Below are 23,780 nucleotides of genomic sequence, written 5' to 3' on the forward strand. Positions count from 1 at the left end.
TATAAAGGTCTTCATCATTCTCTTGATTTTTTTTGTTTTTTTAGGAAATAACCAACACACAGATACATTTTAGAGCCTTTTTCAATGAAGCACTAATGATTCACTGTAACAAAGTATGTGAATTGTGATTTCCAGTAAGAAGAGGTTTAATTAATACCAGTCATCATATAAAATGAGTAGCTTCATTTGTGAAGTCCAAAAGTTCAATCATTTCTATTCATCAAAGAAGAAAGAAGTATTTCCAACCAGTAAATTCCAAAGAAATGCTTTATCACTGTTCTTCTTTAATTATGACTAAGAGGCTTTTCCTGTATAGTACTGCAGCAAACAAACAAGCTTTTCTAATTCATGTATGATCACAAATAATCAGGCACTGTTATCCAACAAATTAATATTTTGAATTTACATTAATATTTGTGAATGCCATTCTTTTGGAATAGTTATTTGAATACCTGATATGATAGAATTTTTAAGCTGGAAGGGATACCACCTAGCATCTGGTCCAAACTCCTTAGTTTACAGACATCCAGCTTGAGTGTTTTAAGATATGTTTTAGCCTTGGAGGCCCAGGCAGGACTGGAAACTCACTGTCTTGATTCCTCGTTTCGTGTTTTTTTCCATTACCCTTAGTAGTTACTTTACCAGAAGGTATTTGGAATTAAATATTTTCAAATATTTGTTTGATGAAGTGTTTAAGGTTCATATATACTAGCATTATGTAGCAGGATAGAACAGATAGTTTGTCTGGTACAGAGACAATAAACTTTGTGCAATTATTTACTTTATCTCTGTTTTCTTAATCTATTATTATCCAGATAAGATCAGTTAAAAATAACAGGACCTTAGTTTTTTTTTATGAATATCTGTAGAGTTGTCTTTCTTAGTGTTCATGGAAATAATTATAAGAGACTGTATATATTTCTACCACATGGTGCTAGAAGTAGGGTTATATGTTTTTCCATTCTTCTTATGGAATAAAATATAGTCCCAGTGTCACTATTAGTAAAGGAGTCATTTGAATGTTTAGTAATGTACTTCTGTACAATTTAGAATTTGTTGTTAAATTTGATTTTCTACTACCTTTTTTATCTGCTCTTTTTTTCTATTTTAGTAATAAAGACCCAACATTGCTCGACATAATTGAGAAATGAGACTTTCCTAAAGCTTATTTTATTTCACTTGTTAAATATTACTGGGGGACAGCAAGCAGGCACAGCCAGGGAAGGGACTGGTGGAAGTGGGGAGACCATGCCCAGCATAGCTCATGGGCCAGTGCAGTGATGCTCAGGTACATGGTGGTTGGCGACTGGGAGGCGGGCAAGATGTGCCTACCCATGAATTATGCCAGCGACGCCTTCCTGGAGGATTACATGCCTGCCATCTTCAACTGCTACGCAGTCAGTGTCACCTTAGGGGACAGTTAGTACCTCCTGGTTCTCTGTGACATGGCCAAACAGGAAGACTAAGAGCAGACAAGAACGCTGTGATCATCTGAGGTTTTTATCTTATCCAATGACTGATGTCCTCCCTGTATGCTCCTCTGTGGTAAATGTAGCCTCGTTTCAAAATGTGAAAGAGGAGTGGGTAACAGAACTTAAAGAATACACACTAAATATACCTGTTGTATTAATAGGAACTCAGATCTCCGAGGTGACCCCAAAACTATAGCAAGACTGAAAGATATGAAAGAAGAACCTGTGTCTGGAACCAGGGTGGAAACTAGCAAAAGAAATGAGAGCAAGGACTTCCCTGGTGGCGCAGTGGTTAAGAATCTGCCTGCCAATGCAGGAGACACGGGTTCAAGCCCTGGTCCGGGAAGACCCCACATGCCTCAGAGCAACTAAGCCCAAGCACCACAACTACTGGGCCTGCGCTCTACAGCCCGCAAGCCACAACTACTGAGGTCACGTGCCACAACTACTGAAATCCACACGCCTAGAGCCCATGCTCCACAGCAAGAGAAGCCACCGCAATGAGAAGCCTGCACACCACAACAAAGAGTAGCCCCCACTCACCACAACTAGAGAAAACCTGCGCACAGCAACGAAGACCCAATGCAGCCCAAAATAAATAAATAAATTTATTTTAAAAAAAAAAATTTAAAAAAAAAAGAAATGGGAGCATGCTGCTATGTGGAATGTTCACCTTTAGTCCATCAGGGATTGAAGTGTTTGGTGAGGCTATCACAGCCATTTTAACTCCAAAGAAACACACAGTTAAAAAAAAAAATAGGATCAAGATGTATAAACTGTTGTTTGATTACATGAGAAGCATCTCCAGTGGCCAAGAAAACGGTCCATTTCTCTCAGAAAGCATATGAAATGCTACAGCTGTACCCAGACCTCTTATAAATAATGAATCAGTTTAAAACTTGAAAGAGATTTTTTTAAAAACCCTGCCATCAGAATTCTATAAAATTAATTAAGGATGTTTCTCCAAGGTCGAAAAAGCAGCAAATGCATCTGAAGCCACAATCTATTCTAAATAACTTTATTTCAACTAGAAAGTACAATCTCTCTGGGCTTTCATAGTTTAAAAAGCTACAACCACACCATGTTTAACTATGTGAAAAACAGTGCTGTCAATATAACTGCCTGGCTTAGACCATCCATACTTCTGCATAGTCCTTATGGAATCTGCACGAAGAAGCATCTTCTCCCTTTGCTCCAATGAATTGTTCTTGTATGTAAGTTGCTTTCTCTTTTAGTATATCCAGAGTGTTGAAACAACAAGGCCAACCATGTAGCCAAAGGTCCCTCCAAGCCTACAAGAGATGGGCCATCCCTGAGGGGAACATGTATAAGATCAAAAAAGAACAAAAGTTTTATTACACTTGAGCCAGAAGTTAAGTGTAACCTAAATATTTCTATATTAAAGCTTGATGTGCTTTTTCTTTAAGAATACCAGATGTGTAATAAAGTCATAATTGCATTTATTATGAAAACTGAAAATGTATATATTTTAGTTAATGTGCATTAAATACCTGTAACAAGAGTTCTGACAAAAAATAAAATAATTACTAAGACATTTCTTTTTGTTTCACCTCATATTAATTGGTAATAATCCTGCCAGTAACCATAAGAAGTACCCTTAATAACTCGTTGGCTGAGTACTGATCTGCACCTACATGGGGTTAAACTCCATAAGGAAAGAACTATCAGAAATTAGTAGCCTACACAACAGAATGGGAATAATTCACAGTCCTGCCAGCCAGAATGGAAAAACCTCCTAATAATGTGGGGCATCAGGGGGAATTATCAGGAGAATCATATCTTAGTAGTGGAGTTTATTGAGTCCTAAAGTCTTCCTGCATCTGCTCTAACACAACTTAAAAGCAAACCTGGAAGGGGTCAAACTGATCTCAAGTAACTACATGCCAGAAAAACCTCCAATACTCTTTAAAGGAATACAAAGAATCTAGTACTCACGAAAGTAAACGTCATATGTATTAGTTTTCTGGGGCTGTCATATCAAATTACCACAAACATGGTGTGGCTTAAAACAACGGAAAAGTATTCTTTCACTGTTCTGGAGGGCAGAATTCTGAAATCAAGTTAAGCAAGTAGGAAGCAGAGGGAAGGGGGTGGGATCCAGATGCTTCATTGGCTGCAGGTCGGCGCAAAGAAGTTCCCCAACGATTATGGAGCCAGCAGAAGCCCTGTTGGAGGAGAAAGTGCTCAAGCGTATGACTTATTCAGCACAGCTTGTTGAATGACTTGGGGTCATCATGAATATTGATTTTTGGATTGCATCACAGATAACATTGCAAGGAACATCTGCTGCTGCTGAGCAGTACGGTGGTTAATGTTCCTTAGGTACAGTGGTTTCAAGAACCACTGAGAATTCTAGAGAGACAACTGTAATAATGAAAAATCTCTCCGAAGATAATGCAAAAAGGAATTCTCCTAAATGTCTTATAACAGCCTGGCAGACTCTGCTTAAACCAAGAAATAGTATCTGGCAAGCACTGCTATGAAGACCGAAAACTATGTCAAAAAAAAAAAAAAAAAGCTTGCCAGTGGCACTTCCATCGTGAGTGATTGTGCCCAAGCAACTCGGCAAGCTTTGAGAAAAGGAAGGAACTCTGTTTCAAATATGTGGATAGTGGTCAAATGTGACCAAGTGGATTTTGTGGAACATTTTATTTCCCAGACCTATCGTTACCAACATGGGCACATGGGCACCTATTTTTAAACTTACGTCTAAAAAGAAAGATTACTGAAAGATTTCATAACCGCCCTGTCAGCTCAAGATCTGGATCATAGTGCTGAGGATGTTCTGTCATACCCACGTGCTAGACCACCGTGTGCACAGAAGGGTACATTGTAGAAGATACTTCTCAAGAGAATGGTCAAAACAGATTTTCTGTGACAAAACCTACCAAAATAAGGGGAAAAGAGACATGGTATTAATTCAGCACAAACCTCTGCATGGGACTGTGTCTGCCAACACTTGGGGACTAAAGCTCCCAATGGAGCTTTACTTTATCCTAAAACAGCGAGATGACAATGAAATCTAACTGGAGACAGGGAAGACGTGACTTATGCAAAATCCACTACCAGAGTAAAACAAGCAGAGTTTACTGTGCGTACCGTGATGCTCAGAAGAGAGTAACGGTCTTCAAATGATGAGAACATTTTGATAAAAACACACACTGGAATACCAGCAGATTCTCATGAGCCATGTGGATTTTGTCACGTGTCTTCAGTATGATGAGAGAATGGTCACAGCTCCACTGCCGCCAACCTGTGGGCTGTTGGCACGTGAAACACGCTGACTCCTCATTGTGAAGCTGTTTTGTGCCTAAATGTCAGTAATGGTGTGATGGTGACAAAGCAAGACTGCTTTGGGGGGTGTAGTCTCCCTCCTAAGGATCGTAGTTGTGGAGTTTGGTGTCAAGGACATTATTTCTACATCAGGAGATAGCATTATGAGAGTGTAGAACACAGTACTGTAAGCCAGGAAGGACCTAAGATGGATGCAGATGAGGCATTGCCCATTTGCAGTAGCGTAAGAGGCTGGGAACACGTGATTCACCTGACACCATCAGGTTGGGAGGCTGTATTATGTATTGGTCTGACAGGTCTGCTGTAACAAAATACCATAGACCGGGTGACTTAAACAACAGAAGTTTATTTGCTCACAGTTCTGGAGGCTGGAAGTCCAAGATCAAGTATCCGGCCAGGTTGGTTCCTTCTGAGGCCTCTCTCCTTGCCATGCAGACAGTCTCCTTCTCGCTGTGTCCTCAAGCGGCCTTTTTCTCTGTGCACGTATGCTCCTGGTATCTCTTCCTCTTTTTATAGGAACACCAGGATGAAGAACAGTGGGAACAAATCCCCACGCAGGTTCTCGGACTGGGTTTCAGGTGTCGGGAAAGGGGCACAGTGGGGCCTGCAGGTGACCCAGGGGAGCTAATCTTCTCAGCACAGCCAGCTGCCCAAGTTTTGCTGTCCAAAAATGTGTCTTATCTTTCATGAGTGATTAGGATCTCCTGTCCCTCCTCCCTTCCTCTCTGCTGCTTCTTTCCCATGTTTGATCCTAGGTAAAGATGGCCTATAAATGTATTTCATTTAAAAAAAAAATGAAAGAAAAAAACCACGAGTTTAAATCCTGATTCTACCACTTAGTAGTTTACTTTAGACAAGTTACTAGATTTCCCTGTGTATCAAATTTCTCATTTGTAAAATTGAAATAAGAATTTCTGCCCTCACAGGATTGTCACAAAGGTTGAGTAAGATAACTCACATAAGCCACTAGCAAGGGACCCAGAACATGGCAGGCACTCGGCACATTTTTATTGGCTTTCCTGTTCTGTGCTGGTGCCATGCAGGAGAATACAGGAGAAGAGGTTTGGAGAAGGAAGAATGCACGGGAAAAGTTAAAAGTTCCACTTTTACATAAGTGAGTTGGCATCAATATACTGAGAGTTACAAAAGATCTGTAAATTTTAAACAGCGTCCTGCATAGCATGTTGTAAACTAGGGACTGTGCTAAGCAGTGCAATAAGAATTGTATTTTTACCTCTTAAATTATCATTACTGCCCTTATATTGTATAGTGACAGCAGTTAATTCCAGATTTATCCATTAAAGTCTTCTGGTTAATGTGTTAATAAAGATTTTAAATTAATTTCAAGGCACCACAAAGAGTTTTGAGAACTGAGAACTGTTATGGCATTCCTTGCTTCCCGTTGCCCATATTCTGAGTCTGAACCTTTCAGCGTGTATGATCTGGTGCCTACTGACTCTTGAAGCCTCAGCTTCTCCCACCTTCTGTCTAGACCCTTACCTCTAATGCCAGGCTCCCACCATATTGAGCTATTGGGGATTTCTCTTCCCGGGACTCTCACACATGGGGTGCAGTCTGCCTGAGACACACTTTCCATCTCTTCAGCTGGCTATTTCCTGATTATCCTTCATTCACCTGCAAAGCCTAAGCAAGGTACCCCTTCTAGAAATTATCCTGTTTAACACTGTATGTTCAGTCCCTAACACAGTACCAGGTACATTAGGATTTCAGTAAATACTTGTTAAGTGAATAAATCAGTACTCAGCCTAAATGCAGAGGACTGCAATGATAATTTTCCATTGCGTATGTAGTTGTATAACCTGTAAATTTTCAAATTCCATTTACATAGGAAAAAAAGTAGAAGTAGTTTATTCTTTAGTGTATGTATTATGTCCTACTTTATACACTGCATCACGTCTAAAATGGGTTGAGGTCTGCTTCCTTCTTGTAACTGCTGTAAGGGATTTGTAGATTCCTATGCAGCCATTCATTTTGAATTTGGTTTTTCAAAAGAAAACATACATATAGTGACTACTGTAACAAAACAGAGAAAGAGGATTCTCATAGAAGGGTTTTTCCTCTTAAATTTGTATAAGCTTATAAAGGTATTTTTAAAGTATGGGAAGATTTAGATTAGTCATATAAAATACCCCAAAAATGGTATTTGTATAGAAATACATCTCAAAAAGAGACATTAACAATAAACCCAAGTGATCACAATGAAATTATGTAAACTGGTTGTTCCATTGAATTTTTCCTTTTTGTAAAAGTGTCGACGTTCTGGAGAATTTTTTTTTTTTTTTTTAGATGCGTCTGCTTAGCACAAGGAATGGGACCAAAGGTGGAATGAAACAATTTTAAGAAAGTGAATGATGTGTGAGCTTTTTTTAATTTGCCTCACAAGTAATTTACTTTAAAAAAAATTAACATCTGCTATTTTGAAGCTAATCTTAGTGTATTGAATGATCTTAACCATTTCTCAATCCCACAGTCTTTTATCTTGCTTCTCCTGCTGTGTTCCCACCACCCCTGATCCCATTAGCAAACCTTGAGACAGCCTCAGACTCACCAAAGTACTGCTTTGGTTTCAGCTGCTCTTCTGCAAGAGGAAGTGAATGTTGGGGGTTTTCTCTGTGGTACAGTTGTGATAAAGCTGTGGTGGTCTTATCTCTCTCTTAGGTAGTGGCCCTTTATGACTACACAGCGAATCGATCAGATGAACTAACCATCCATCGCGGAGACATTATCCGAGTGTTTTTCAAAGATAATGAAGACTGGTGGTATGGCAGCAGAGGAAAGGGACAGGAAGGTTATTTTCCAGCTAATCATGTGGCTAGTGAAAGTAAGTTTTATGCTCCCTTCCTGGTTTACTAATATGGTATAACTGATAGTCCAAGATTTTATTATTTTCTACGCTTTAACTTGCTGTCTTGTTACTTTTGCATACATTTACCGATGGGTATTGCTCTTCATTCTCACGTTGCAAAAGAATAAAAGGGGAGGGGGGCACTAGTACACTCAAAAGCTATCACATTCTGAGATTGGAATATCTACTTCATGGACTTGCCATCCCAGGGGACCTGCCCGTCTAGCTACCACCCTTCTTCAGCCCCTTTTCCCCGCCACCTGATGCTCACACACTGACGTCACCTCTCCTCTTGCCGCAGAGACTCCTCAGTTGACAGACACCTAAGAACCTCTAGCTCCCAACTCCCATTCTTTTTACCTTGTATCCCCAGGCCTAGCTGGTACCTGCTCAAGGAAAACTGCAATAGATTGTTCCATTCTCAAGTAAATTAAGCCCTCATTTGTGAAAGGTAAAAGAAAGGAGCCCGAGAAGAAATTCTAAATCTGAGTTTCTGAAAGCTGTAGATTTGCTTCCAGGCCTTGAGAGGAGAAAATAGAACTAACACAGAGAGTTTGAAAATAAAAGAGTTCAAAGACTGAAGAAAGGGGAGGAGTATAGCAGTGCTTCTTCAGAAGAACACTTCCCATCAGCCGTTAACTTGGTGTGTGGTAGGAAAAGCACGATGCCCAGCGGTCAGGAGAACTGACTGCGAATCCTAGCTTGACAACTGATAGTGATATGCCTCCGTTTCCTCCCATGGAACGAGGGAGCTGAGCTCCATCGTCTCTAAGCTTTCTTCCAGAAACACTAAAATCGTATAGTTCCGATTTAAAAATATAGTAGAAGCAGCCTTGAGAGCACGCTACGTTTTGAATGTTTACTGTTAAGTCTTTTGTTTCTGCAAAGTAATTATTATAAGTGGTAGTTGGTTTTCAGGCTAGTCTCTGAAACCCCATTCAACCCGAACTATGGTTGAACAAAAATACGATTGATTTCTAACCTAAGTTCTGAACTTTGAAGGGAAAAGAGATGAAGAAAAGGAGAAAGAATCTCTTCCATGAATCCTGGGTGCTGGGCCAGGCCCAGATAAAATTCTTTCTCTTGGGCCACCTTCCAGGTCTGCACCCGGCCCTTCTCAGGGCTCCCTCCCCAAGAGCTCTAGATCTCACTGCAGCTCCTTCCCCAGCTTATCTGCCACTTTCAGCATACTCCTCCCCTCCAAAGCGCTAATTGTCTCGAAAATTACCCACTTCTTTCTCATAACAAAATTCTTAATTTCCTCTGTGCCATGGTTTTATTCTCTGAGCAGTAAATGACTAATAGCTCTTAAACTCTATCTGAGGTATAGTTTTATGTTTAAAGGAGGATGCAGACTGGAGAAAAGTTAAGGCAGTGTGGAAGGAAGAAATTTGGGGACAGGTTAATTCCCAGTCATCTCCTGTAAACTCAGCACTTCTCACTTGCAGGTCATCTCAGATATCCGGGCTGCTTCCCTCCCCTCCCAGTGAGGGCTTCTCTCAGGACCAGCAGCTGGAGTTCTGCAGCGGTAGCTTCTGTTTTTAAATCAAGAGCTGCCTGCACAGTCTTAGTCACTCTGGAGTATATCTGTCATTTTAACTAGCTATTACAATCTGTTGTTTCTTTCAGATACCAGTGGAAACTTGACAGTATAAAAAGATTGTGTATTTCCAGGCAACATGGTGTTATGTGCTAACTTTAGAATCTAGTTAGTTTGCAGAAATTACCTCTTAGGCTTGCAAATATTGAGAGGCTATAGATGTTTGATCCACAGGGGATTAAAGATTCAATAAAATTTGGTTTTCTTCCATAAGAACCAAAGTGGGACTTCTGAAGCATACTGCAGTGACCATGGTTGGTGGCCGAGTACAGAAATCAATTCCGTGTCTCAGGCGGTGGCCATCCTTCAGTTGCCGTGACTCCTTATTGTACCCCGGAATAATTGATGGTTTCTTTTGGCATCAGTCGCTGCTTGTTGAAAAAGCTTTTGCAAAAGCCAGAAAAAACAAAAATTTTTCAGAAAACCTGAGAATACGATCGAATTCTCAGTTCATCAGGGGTTCTTTTCCTCTCCTTTTTTTTTTTTTTTCTTTTTTTTTTTTTTTTGCGGTACACGGGCCTCTCACTGTTGTGGCCTCTCCCGTTGTGGAGCACAGGCTCTGGACGTGCAGGCTCAGCGGCCATGGCTCACGGGCCCAGCCGCTCCACGGCATGTGGGATCTTCCCAGACCGGGACATGAACCCGTGTCCCCTGCATTGGCAGGCGGACTCTCAACCACTGCACCACCAGGGAAGGCCTTTTCCTCTCCTTTTATCCTACTTTTTACCTGAATTTAACAAAAACTCACCTTCCCAGTTTTAACATTAGAGAAAAAATGACTGTCAGCAGCATATTCCGCTCTGAAAATAGTAGGAGAAATTGTCCTTTATCTGAAGCCAAATATGCAAAGCAAATGATCTAAGGGACTGTGTGTGTGTGTGTGTGTGTGTGTATGTGTGTGTACATACTGTACATACATACATAATCACTATCAACTGTTCAGTTGAAAGCCATGTCCTTTAAGAGAATGACCCAATAAAAGACATTGGTACCCTGTTATCACAAAGGACATTCCCTTTGTATCTTAAGCCACTGGAAAGGAAAACTTGATCAATTTCCTTAATCACATCTAACATTTCCAGTAAGAGATAAACCCAATGATAAAGTCCGCCCACACACAAAGCCCATTAATGTAGCTTATAATTTTAGAATTTTGATCAGGTGTATTTTATCACTTTCTCTCAATTCAGAGTTGCCCAAGTTATTTAACCGAACAGATTTCCTTTTTATCCCTTTAAAATTCCCACATAACTTTTTAGATTCAACACCACATGTAGATTAAGTAGATTATACAGATTATAATCTTATAAGAATCTTAGATCCAACACTGAGTGGATCCTGCGTCATGTATAGTCCCAGCCCTGTGCTTACTTGTTTCATACCATCTTCACAAATTATCCTTTATCCACACCTCCGCCTGGCAAAATCCTCCCTATTTTTCAGTCTGACACACCTACCACTTTTTCCATTAAGCATTTGCTATCCCCACATCAGAACTTGTCTTTGTTATTATCTCTCTTCAGAATAATGTCACAGTCAGTTTTATATTACAGTTAATTGTGAACATATCTGTCTCTGACCAGATTGTAAGCTCCTTGAGAGCAAAGACTGTCTTTGGTCATCTTCGTATCTCCTCCAGTGGTACCTAGCTGATGTCCCTGCATATAGCAGGTTCTTGGTAAATGTGGATTAAGGTAAAATAAGCATCTGCATGACCACATACATAGTAAGTGAAAATGACACTTTCTGCATTTCTGAAATCCTGCTGATCAAAAGTTGCCAATCATAAGTTGTGTTCTTTGGATAAGGAATGTGTAAGACTACAAATCGCCTTAACAATAAGTTCTGGGTAGCTTATTGTTACACCAAGGAAGTGTGAATATCGGTGTGTTTAGTTTCCTGTCTGCCCCCCATTGCTGTTTTGCCCCGTGGAACGGTGCTCATCGATTTGATTGCATGAATTCTTTGTTCAATTCCAGCACTGTATCGAGAACAGCCTCCAGAGGTAAAGGAGCGATCCCCTCCTTTAACCCCTAAGGAAAAAGCCAAAATGGAAAAAGCTTTTTCAGCTCCACAAAAGGTAAATGTTTGCAAGACTATGTATTCCACGTACTTTGATTTTCACTCTCTCTGGATGAAATATTACTTTATTTTTCATGTTTACATCCTTCATTGTTTACATTATTATTTCTTCTAATATTGGCATCAACATTTTGAAATATATAAGGCAAATATTATTATAGCCATTTTCCAGATAAGGAAACTGAGGAGGCTCAGAGAAATTAAAATAAACCCCAAGTCACAGCCCAAGTGATGGGACGAGAACCCAAAGTAGAACTTGTGACTTTAAGTGTGACGCTATTTCCACTCTCCACGTTTCTGTAACTGTGATACTGACACTGTCCTCAGCCCCACCTGAGGGGTCCACATTTATGCTAACAATGACTGGGGCTCATAGACTAAAGATGTCATATCTTCCCGGATCATTCCTCTTAACTTGCTAGGAATTTTAAATGCTTTCAGGTTAAAATAAATACGGATCTGTTATTAGCCAGAGAAATGTCATGTTTTTTCACCCTATGCCATCAGCTCCCTCAAGGATATCAGGCAGAATTCTGATGTTGGTAGTGCTTTGATAGAAAAGTTTATAAGCACTGTACCACCATATATATTACCTTATTTAACTTATTTTATTATGTGACATTAGCTCTTGCCTTAGACTGAATAACTTCAGTTCTTTTTGACTCCATGAACTAGCAGGCATATATATATATATATATATATATATATATATATATATATATATATATATATATATATATTTTTTTTTAACAAATACCATGTCGTGATAGAGTTTTTTGACAGTTGAACCTATCATGTATCATCCTGCCATTCATTCTATATTTGTTGAGTGCTCACTTCCATGCTAAGCACACTATTAGTCCTCACTGAAAAAAGACTGAGTAGTCAATGCACCTGGCCTTGAGTAGCCTACAGGCTGGTAGGTGAGACTCCTACAAGCAGGTGATTCCAGCACACTATGGTAGGAGCTGTCATGAAGATCTGTGCATGATGCTTTGGACACACACAGGAAGAAACACTCTAAATCTTCTCCGGGGAGTCCAGGAAGTTCCCAGAGGAGGTCAGGCTTGAGCTGAGGCTTATAGGATGAAAAAGTATGTGTTAGGTAGATGATCATAGGAAAAAACATTCTAGCAAAGGGAATAACTTGAGTAAGGTGTGGTATAGTATGGTTGTGTTTGGTGAGCACGGGGTCTGATGGAAAGAAGGATAAGAGAAATACAGGAGCCAGGCCTAGTGTGCCCTGCTCAGATGCTTAGACTGTAGCCCTCAGAGAGAGGGGATTCCTGGAGAAGGTCGCCCGGGGAGTAACATGTACAGATTTACAGGATGAAAATGCCATTCTAGTGGTAGCACGGTGGTTGAGTTAGAGGTAGCTGAGACCTGGGGCAGGGAAATTGGTTATGAATCCATTGAAATAAAATACAAAAGCCTGAACTAGTGCAGATGTGGAGGGTTGTGGTCATAAGGCAAAACTGACAGGATTTTGTGATTGAGTGGATGAGGTTAGTGAAGTTGGAATCTAGGCGTGTGCTAAGGGCCCTGACTTTATTATACAACTGCATGGATACGGTACCACAGAAATAATAAAAGAGCAAGGAAGATTTGGGGAGATAGAGACAGGGAATGGTGGGAGTAGGATGTGATGAGTTGTTTTAGATATCCTGATTTGTTAGTGGTGTCTGTAGGGCTCCCAGGTAGAAATATTCACTAGGAGGCCAGAAATTCAGGATTGGAATTTCAGAGAACATAGGGCTTCAGAATACAGTGGGAGAAGTTAATGTATCCATTGTATTATATCAGGAAAGTTGAAGCTTGTGATGAAGGAGAGAGCACAGGAGAAAGAGTTCTGAGAGGAGGCGGCCAAGGACAGAATCCCAGTGGAACACTTACTGGTATTCAATATCTAAGGGACAGTCAGGTGAAGGGAAGAAGATTAAGAAAGAGTAATCAGGGCTTCCCTGGTGGCGCAGTGGTTGGGAGTCCTCCTGCTGATGCAGGGGACACGGGTTCGTGCCCCGGTCCGGGAAGATCCCACATGCCGCGGAGCGGCTGGGCCCGTGAGCCATGGCCGCTGAGCCTGCGCGTCTGGAGCCTGTGCTCCGCAACGGGAGAGGCCACAACAGTGAGAGGCCCGCGTACCGCAAAAAAAAAAAAAAAAAAAAGAGTAATCAAAGGGGAAGGAAAGAAGTGGCCTGGAAGCCAGGGGAAAATAGAGGTTCCAGGAGGGTACAGACAGGAGTGTCAGAAACAGGCAGTTAGTTAGGGTCTCAGCATGTGGACATCAGGAGGATCCTGACACCTTTGCACTAGTGTCATGGATTCATACTAGTAGGAGGATCGAAGAGTAGAATGGGCCTCAGCAAGTGAACTCGTGGAAGTCATTCCCAGAGCCTCTTCACTTGAAGGAAGGAAGAAAAAAAAAAAAAAAAAAAAAAAGTCAAGCAGTGGCTGGAGGGAGACCTGGTTCCAGGAATGACTTTTTAAATATTGGAATGACATAAAATGATACCCTAAGGAGTCAAAGCCAGTAGGACAGGTTCAGGTTGAAGGTAGATAAAGAAAGCACACATGGATCTTAGAGGAAGCAGGAGGTTTTCATTGGGAGGACAGGTTGATAGATTAGTCTTGGCCTAGAGCAGTGGTTCTCCACTGAGGGTGATTTTGTCGCGAGGAGACATTTGACAATGCCTGGAGAAATTTTTGCAGATATCTGCAAGGAGAGGGGTACTACTGGCATCTAATGGGTAGAGGTCACAGATGTTGCTAAACATCCTAGAATGCCCAGGACAGCCCCCTCAGCGAAGGATTAGATTGTCTGGCTGTGCTGAGCATAGAGCATCAGCCCCCCCGCCGAGACAGGTAAATGTGGAAGAGGATGCAGGTAAGTTGATAGCGTGGAAGTCTCGAAATTGAGGATATCTTCATGTTCTCCAAAACTGAAAGGAAGGTCCACTTCAAATGTGATAGGAGTGAGATAGGAAGAAGAGTAGTGACTGTTAGAATACCTGTAAGGACAGCAGGAGCAGGGGCTCATGCGGGACATATAAGGAGATTCCTGAGTAGTTCTGGGAGCTGCTATTTGGATGCCATAAAAATCCAGGTGACGTCATTCTGGATTGAATGTGCAGTTGGGTTTTTTCTCAGTAGCGCTTAGCATCTAGGGCCTAGCAGTGGAGAAGGCAGATTTAGTCGGATGCATAACTGGAGCTGTTGGGGGGTGGTGATGGGGAAGAAGAGGATAAGAGGCTCAGTAACACTGGTCAGACAAGTCACTGGAGTGACACACCATGGAGGGTCACCCGGACCAGAAAGGACGTGCAGTCGGGAGAAGACCAGCAGACTTAGAAAGCAGGGTTTTCTGCAAGCTTGCAGCAAGCCACCCACGCCCAAGTGGCAGCAGGAAAGTGTCAAACGGGAAAGCAGTTAACAGACTGGAGCTACGGCCTGTAAAGCCAGATAAAGCTAGACGGGCTTGAGCTCCTTAAGTCATACCATTAACTTAAACCTAATTTTTTGGAGAACAGGAGCCATGGTTACCTTCCCATCTATGGAGAAGATACCGATGTACTATGCAGAGCAAGAAGGCAGGAACTCATTAAAGGACTTCGTAAGCCAACTTTTCACGACAGTGTGAACTGCTGCAATGGGGGCTCGCCTGTAATTCCAGGTTTTTCTCCCACTAGCTGAAAATAAAGTGGTTTATTTGCTTGGTTCCAAAAAAAAAAAAAATTCTGTAAAGCCAGAAATTCTTTCACTTATTTAATATTATGTATCAGATGTCAAGCAACCCAAAGTTATGGTAAATCCACAGAGTTGTGTATAAGAGCTGGAGTGAAATCAAAGGACGTGTTATTAGAATTGAGCTGGTCAAGGAATTAGGACCCAGACTATCGGGCAGGTTGTTCTCTTGGACATTAAAATTCGAGGATGGTTGCAAGAGTTGGGATGAAGAGGACACAGGTGAACCTGGAGCTGAAGTTCTTAATTCTTGTGTTAGAGCAGATGTGCCAACCTTGGCTTCACATTGAAGTCACATGAGAAGTTTTTTAAAATAAATAAATAAATGTCTGTCTCCACACCCACAAATTGATTTAAGTGGGTTGGAATGGGACCTTGGCATGGGTAGATTGCAAAAGCTTTCCAGGTGATTGTAATGTACAGCCAGCATTGAGAAGCATTGTGTTAGAGTGACCACAAGGTCCAAAGGTAACAGCTGCAAAGATAAATAGAGGGTGTTATAGCCAATGTCAAGGCACCCAAGGAGGAGCGCTCTTAAAGTGTAATAGCCTAAAATCAGCAGCAAAGAGCTAAGAGGAGGCCAGTATTAATTCCAGCCCCCATGGTTCACGGTTGGGTTCTGTGTGAATGAACAGCTTATGCTGCAAAGAACTGAAACAAAAACAATTCTTGGTAAAACTCCAGTTTCAAATCCAGCAAGGATTTATGGTGATGGCTGCCTATAACAGTATGGGACTACAAGGGATACAGTTGAAAGGACTGGCATGAAATGTGGCTGTGAGCAAATGTTGCATGTATATTAGTATCCATTGTTTGGAATTCACCAGATTTAAGAATTTAGGAAGATGCTAATATAAATTTAACCTAAAGACATATAATGCAATGAAAGCATTTATAACATCGGCATAGAGTCGTTGTGACAGCTAACAAGACTTGTAGTCTATGTCAGGAACTGTGTGAGATGCTAGGAAAGACACAACCTTTACTTGTAGTGGCTTACTGGCTTACTGGTATTCCCAACTCTGCATCATGCTGACCTTTGAAATTAGGGTTACCTACCCCCCACCTTTGTATATTCCTATCCAACAGCCTCGAGCTCATTCTGCCTCAGCCAGAGGAGATATAAGGAACTCTGTCAGTGTCTTTCTGGCTGCCTCTTCCTGACGTGCCTGTGTTCCTGTGGATGGAAACCTCTTACCTGCTTCTAAGACTCCCCAGTTCTCACTGCCTGTGCCACGCTCTACTTAGCAGAACTCACTGCATCATAGTCTTAGTTTAGACTGTAATCGATTTTTTAATTCTCTGTGCCTTTTCTTCTCACAGACTGATCTCCATGCTTGAAATAGACCTTTATGTTCATATTCCAACAGACAATTCTTCAGATATCCAACTTGACCCTTGAGGTCTGCTTCAGGCTATCCCACTGCTTCCCAAATCCTAATTCTAATAGATCTCAAAGAACTTGTAGATATGCAAGTAAAACATTTAAAAACATAAAATAGGTAAAGCAAGGAAGTTGCAGAGGATAAGAATACATTTAGGGAAGGAAGTAGAAAAGTTCTCATGGAGAAGATGGAGCTCGAATAAGGCTTTAAGTTTTAAGATGCAAGGATTTCTTTTGTTGAAGAACATGATTTGATCTGCTTTATCTGAATCCATGTGTTAAAGTAGAATCTTACATATATGTATTTAACTTTACATGTGGAATGTACCACATGTATAGTTAGACAGTATTTTGCTTCCCTGTGGGAGAAAGTGTAAAGAATGACCTACACGTACGTAAGAAGTCCCTGGGAAACGTTAATGTCATCCCAGGTAACCAAAATGCCTTGGGTACACTCTGAGTCATGACACAAACAGCCAGCCCTTGAGAAATGTGTAACTGGGCTTCCTTAGCACCTGGCATAGTTGTATTTCTTCAGTTTAGTTTCTTTATCAGAATATGTTATGGTTTGATTTTTATCAAGATCCTGCCTTATAAACCTACCACAAATTCTATCAGATGTTTAATTTCATGTGCAAGTTTTATTTTTATTATCATATATAAGGGTTTGGTTTTTTTTTTTAAAAAAAAGAAGGGCATGAAAAGTGATCTGTGATAAGTGACTAGAATTGGGGCGTCCTAAGTTCGTAGAATTATAGAATTGATGACATGGAAGGAACCTTAGAGATCAACCCTGGTGATTCTAGTCAACTCCTTCACTTTGTAGATGAGGAAATCAGGGTAGATCCAGGAAGGTTATAAGGGGTTTGTTCAGAACGACCCTCCTGGTTGGAGCTCGGCCTCCATGCTCTCAGGCTGGTGCCCTTTTTCCTCTACCACCTAGTCAGCAACACAGGTAGACAGCTGTTACCTGCACAGCCAGCCACGTTTTGCTTTTTTACCTCCCTGTTTTATGTTTGTTTCATCGTACCCTTTCTTCATGTGGAGGTCTTTAGAATTGTATTGTCTATACTTCTTAAGGAAAAAAGGAAAGAAACCTCCTCAGTAGTTTTTTTTTTCTTTTTTAAGTTATTTCTATTCAAACTATAGAATAAGAAGTAAAATTATACCTTTTGGTAGCTGCTGAATCTCCTAAGTCCTTCCAAGTGGAACACACCTGTTCTGTCGCTAAATGTACCAGGTACCTTCTAACATTTCGTCTGGGTCATTGAAGTGTTAGCGGGTGATGGCAGCATTTGACTTCTCCACTGCAAGAGGAGGGGACGGGCCTTGTTCGTTACTCTCCACAATTGGCTGGAGAATCCCCAGACAAATTAACCTGTACCACAGGGGTATAGGAGAACGTTTTCCTCAAGCTCATTCCAGAACATTTTTATCACAGTGTGCTGTAAATTTGCATCTCTTAAAAGGAAGAAAATTGCTGCTATCAGGGAGGAAAGAAACTCAGAAGGTTTGGGAAAAAAGAAGTGCTGACAGTCTTAGTTTATTTGTGTTTGTATCATGGACCATTTCTTTTTTAGGCTCTTTATTTTTGATAGCCTAAGCATTAATCTGTAGCATTCATTTATTGGGGGAGGAAAATTGTCATTAAAGTTCCTTGTATAAAAATTTTAATTAATTTGAGGATTTACACTATAAAAGTAATATACTTTTTTTTTCCTTCATTGGAGTATAATTGCTTTACAACGGTGTGTTAGTTTCTGCTTTGTAACAAAGTGAATCAGCTATACATTTACATATATCCCCATATCTCCTCCCTATCCCACCCCTCTAGGTGGTCACAGAGCACCGAGCTGATCTCCCTGTGCTATGCCGCTGCTTCCCACTAGCTATCTGTTTTACATTTGGTAGTGTATATATGTCCATGCCACTCTCTCACTTCGTCCCAGCTTACCCTTCCCCCTCCCCGTGTCCTCAAGTCCATTCCCTACATCTGCATCTTTATTCCTGTCCTGCCCCTAGGTTCTTCAGAACCATTTTTTTTTTTTTTTTAGATTCCATATATATGGGTTAGCATACGGTATTTGTTTTTCTCTTTCTGACTTACTTCACTCTGTATGACAGTCTCTAGGTCCATCCACCTCACTACAAATCACTCAATTTCATTTCTTTTTATGGCTGAGTAATATTCCATTGTATGTATGTGCCACATCTTCTTTATCCATTCATCTTTCAATGGACACTTAGGTTGCTTCCATGTCCTGGCTATTGTAAATAGAGCTGCAGTGAACATTGTGGTACATGACTCTTTTTGAATTATGGTTTTCTCAGGGTATATGCCCAGGAGTGGGATTGCTGGGTCATATGGTACTTCTATTTTTAGTTTTTTAAGGAACCTCCATACTGTTCTGCATAGTGGCTGTATCAATTTACATTCCCACCAACACTGCAAGAGGGTTCCCTTCCCTCCACACCCTCTCCAGCATTTAGTGTTTGTAGATTTTTTGATGATGGCCATTCTGATTGGTGTGAGGTGATACCTCATTGTAGTTTTGATTTGCACTTCTCTAATGATTAGTGATGTTGAGCATCCTTTCATGTGTTTGTTGGCAATCTGTATATCTTCTTTGGAGAAATGTCTGTTTAGGTCTTCTGCCCATTTTTGGATTGGGTTGTTTGTGTTTTTGATATTGAGCTGCATGAGCTACTTGTAAATTTTGAAGATTAATCCTTTGTCACTGGCTTCATTTGCAAGTATTTTCTCCCATTCTGAGGGTTGTCTTTTCTTCTTGTTTATGGTGTCCTTTGCTGTGCAAAAGCTTTTAAGTTTCATTAGGTCCCATTTGTTTATTTTTATTTCCATTTCTCTAGGTAAAAGTAATATACTTTTATATTACTTTTATATATTATACTTTTTTATATTTTATATACTTTTATATTACTTTTATATATTTTAAAACTCATAGTTTTAAAAATCCAAACAATAAAGAATAGTGTAAATGAAAAATAAAACTCCTCTGTCCTGCTACTAATCATGTTTACTCTGTTTCTTGCATATCCTGTTAAAAATGTTCTCTGCATATGTATACATACATGTCTATTCATGTCTGTTCTTTGTTTTGATGAAACTGTGATCATACTTAATATTTTTATTTCGCCAATATATCTTGGACATCTTTTTTTAATCTCTTGAAGTATAGTTGACACACAATATTAGTTTCAGGTGTGCAACATAGTGATTCAGCATTTAATAAATACATTATGATCACCACAGTAAATCTAGTAGCCATCTGTCACTATACAAAATTATTACAGTGTTATTGACTGTATTTCTTATGCTGTATATCACATCCCTGTAACTTATTTATTTCATAACTGGAAGTTTGTACCTCTTAATCCCCTTCACCTATTTCACCCAATCCCTCATTCCCCTCCCCACTGGCAATCACCAGTTTGTTCTCTGTATCTATGAATCTGTTTTTGGTTCGTTTTGTTTGTTCATTTGTTTTTTAGATTCCACATGTAAGTGAAATCATAGGATATTTCTCTTTCTCTGTCTGACTTATTTCACTTAGCATAATACCTTCTAGAACCATCCATGTTTTCACAAATGGCAACATTTTCTTTTTATGGCTGGGTAATAGTCCATTGTATATATACCACATCATCTTTAACCATTCATCTATCAATGGACACTTAGCTTGCTTCATATCTTAGCTATTGTAAATAATGCTGCAGTGAACATAGGGGTGCATACGTCTTTTTGAATTTGTGTTTTCTTCAGGTAAATACCCAAAAGTGGAATTGCTGCATTATATGGTAGTTCTATTTTTAAAACCTCCATACTGGTTTTCCACAGTGGCTGTACAAATTTACATTCCCACCAACAGTGCATAAAGGTTCCCTTTTCTCCACATCCTTGCCAACGCTTGTTATTTTTGGTCTTTTTGAGGATAGCCATTCTGACAGGTGTGAGGTGATATCTCATTATGATTTTGATTTGCATTTTCCTGATGATCACTGATGTTGAGTATCATTTCATGTACCTGTTGGCCATCCGTATGTTTTCTTTGGAAATGTGTCTGTTCAGATCCTCTGCCCATTTTTCAGTTGGATTGTTTGTTAGATATTAAGTTGCATACATTATTTTGAATATTAACCCCTGTCAGATGTATCACTTGCAAGTTATCTACTCCCTTTCAATAGGTTGCCTTTTCATTTTGTTAATGGTTTCCTTCAGTGTGCAAAAGCTTTTTAGTGAGATGTAGTACCATTTGTTAATTATTGTTTTTGTTGCCTGAGAAGACAGATCTAAAAAATATTGCTGAGACCCATGTCATAGTGTTTACTGCCTGTGTTCTCTTCCGGGCGTTTTATGGTTTCAAGGCTTACCTTTAAGTCTTTAATTCATTATGAGTTTATTTTTGTATATGTTGGATATCTGTTCTTATTAGCACAGACAGTTCTATTCTTTTCATAGTTTCAAGGTACTGAGATGCCCTATTGTCTTTTTCTTAATACCTAAAATGCCCAGGTTCTTTTTAAATTTCTGAAAATGCTTGGATTTCTTCTTTTTTTAATTTCTAAAAAATGAAACCCATGATAGAAGAGTACTTTCTACCTTCAATAAATTTTTCAGTGTTAACACAGCCAATTATGTTTTTGTATAAATGCCAGGTGTATAGTAATAATTACAACAAGAATGTTAGATTATTTCTGTGAATGTGAAGAGATTAACTGTGATGTTTTATTTTTCTTTCTCTAAAAACTCATTAAATGAATAATAGTTATTAGTTTTTCTATTCCAAGATAATTATTAAAATATCCATTATAGCTCATCTCTTCATTTGAGAAAAGTGTTTTTGTTATTTTCAGTATTTTGCTTAGCATATAAAGTCAGTAAGAGCAGGCTGGGTTAATTCAAAAGAGCTGGCTTCCTAACTAAACTGCATACTCCAGTTGTATTCAGAAACAGCTGTTTTCTTGTTTAGTCCAAAACAAGAGCACAGAACCCCAAAGCATCAGATAACTCCATTGTGGTTCCTCTTCCAGCCAAACACATGCACACAAAATTTTACATTGATAATTCTGTCAACCTATCAGGAAGACAGTAGGCAATGAATAAGTTGCCTTCAGTGTGCATGTGTCTGCTTTATTCTAAAAAACATCTAATTTTTATTTACCCTCTTCATCCCAAAAGTAGACAGTTTATTGAAGCCTGGATTAATTGTGCTATATATCACTATTTTCAAAAATCACTTCATATAGAAAAAAATTTTTCCCGTTTACTTCTCCATGTACCAGGAGTGCATCTGAATTATTCCTAACCATGGGAATTATATGATTTTATTACTGTGTTAAAGTCCAACAGCAAATTTATAATAGACAGTGGTAGCAGATTTTCCAACTACCTAAAAGTTCATGTGCACTAAATCATTGAATACAATCATAATTATTATTGCCTTCTTCCTAATGCTAAAGAATAAAATCAATTTATATATTTTTTACTTTAGTAATTCATTTATCAAAGAAAATACAGTTGATTTAATCGCTAATTTATGTTAAATAGATAAAAATTAATATATGCTTAGATTCACTTTAAAATTCCAGGAATATGTGAAGTTTTCTTTATCTGAAGAGAATTAAGGCAATATTTTATCTTACAAGTAAATTAAAGCTAAAGTGCTTATTGGTGTCCCTCAGTGCAGATGACACTGATACATATTTCTTTTTTCTCCATAATTTGGCTCAGTAATTTATAAATATTTTGAGGAAAAATGTTAATTTCAAAAAAAAAAACGTTATTTACATTTGAAAACTATCTTTTAGTCTAGAGAGTGAGTGGGACCCCGATGATACGACAGCAAAGCCAGTGTGAGTCACCTCACACGCACAGATTCCACTCCCAACAATAAAGTCCCTAAACGTTCTACAAGGAGGAACTCTAAAAGCTTCCAGAATCTCTCCTGCCCTGCAAGGAACCCATAAGGTTTTGACTCTATCACAGGCCTGGTAAAGTTTTACTACTCATTCTCCTCTTACACCATTGCCTCAGCCATTGTCCATGCCAAGTGTACCTCAGCCTGTGCTTTGTCTCTTCCCCCGCAGCTATTTTTCTTGCTACTTTGGGCAATGCCCCTCCATGTTTCCAAGACCCTCTCACCCTCAACAGAGTTAGACCCCACAAACTGCTTGTCTTCTCACTTTATCTCTCCTGGGAGCAGGACCTAGATCATTGCCAGTGGTTCTGAAATAAAGGGACTGTGAGATAATCCCCCCATAGTCTCTACCGCAAAACTAGGTTTGGGGAATGTTTCATTTTCTTGATGTCTTCCTAACTCGCATTACTTAAGATTTGTACAGAATAACATAAGGGCAAAGTTGTTTTCCAGTTTAGCAACCCACTGATTATTCAGCTGGTTTGAGTCTCTGAGCCCATCCTCCATCACGTCTCATTTTCTTACACAAATCTTCCATGAAAACTCAGTTTAGAGAATAATATAAATTCTCAGTAAAGACTTGGTAACTGTTTCAATAAACCATTGATAAGTATTTGTAGGACTCCTTCATGACTCTGAGAAGGCAAGTTTGGATTCTAATCTTTGAACGATGAGATACGTGAAAGCATAAAATAAGTGATGCTGTACTGGATTAAACCAATATTCCCCTTGGTCCATACTCTCTCCAACAGTGACTTTAAGGGCCGTTTGATAGAATAATACAGTGTTTGCTCTCCATGATGATATTTGCAAGTTAACCTAAATATCAGTAATATCCCTCCTATAAGCTATTACAAATCTAAAATGTGAACCATGTTATTGGGAAAGCTTCCCACCAGTCATTCCTAGTCATAAATTGCCCTTTAGATAGTGGCAGAATTGATTGTTATCAGTCCCCCTGTCTTCTGACTTGACAATCAGCATGACCTTTTTTCATAAGTTCTCTGATACCCTAACTCTGCTGTCCTCTTGTTTTGTCAGGCACTCCAGGGTTTCTCAGCCTTGGCACTATTGGCATTTGGGGCTTGATAATTCTTTGTTGACGGGGAATATGTTGTGTATTGTAGGATGTTTAGCAGCCTCCCAGGCCTCTACCCACTAGATGCCAGAAGCACTAACCCTCTCCAGTTGTGACAATCAAAAATGTCTTTCAGACATTGCCAAATTTCCCCTGGGGGTCAAACGGACCCCACCCACACCCCACAGTTGAGAACTACTGCTCTATTTTAAGGAAACTTTGCTTTCATTTTCCCATTACGTGCACATATATAAGTAGTGATGTTGGAGTTACAGACTACCCTACTTAAAAACAACAGCTTCA

The 23,780-nt window shown here is 39.7% G+C and overlaps 1 protein-coding gene across 4 annotated transcripts in view; it reads left to right on the plus strand.

The window, feature by feature from the left end:
* The window catches only part of AHI1 (Abelson helper integration site 1), a 218,819-nt gene that overhangs the window by 144,727 nt on the left and 50,312 nt on the right, over positions 1-23,780 (plus strand). Inside the window, exons 22-23 of one of the 4 annotated variants that reach the window (XM_060167812.1) lie at positions 7,467-7,629; positions 11,233-11,333. In XM_060167812.1, the coding sequence (XP_060023795.1) occupies positions 7,467-7,629; positions 11,233-11,333 (264 nt within the window). Of the gene's footprint in view, positions 1-7,466; positions 7,630-11,232; positions 11,334-23,780 lie in introns of those variants that run through there. The other 3 variants (XM_060167814.1, XM_060167815.1, XM_060167813.1) reach the window with 3 other exon arrangements.

This window comes from Lagenorhynchus albirostris, chromosome 12 (assembly GCF_949774975.1).
Source record: "Lagenorhynchus albirostris chromosome 12, mLagAlb1.1, whole genome shotgun sequence".
Classification (NCBI taxonomy): domain Eukaryota; kingdom Metazoa; phylum Chordata; class Mammalia; order Artiodactyla; family Delphinidae; genus Lagenorhynchus; species Lagenorhynchus albirostris.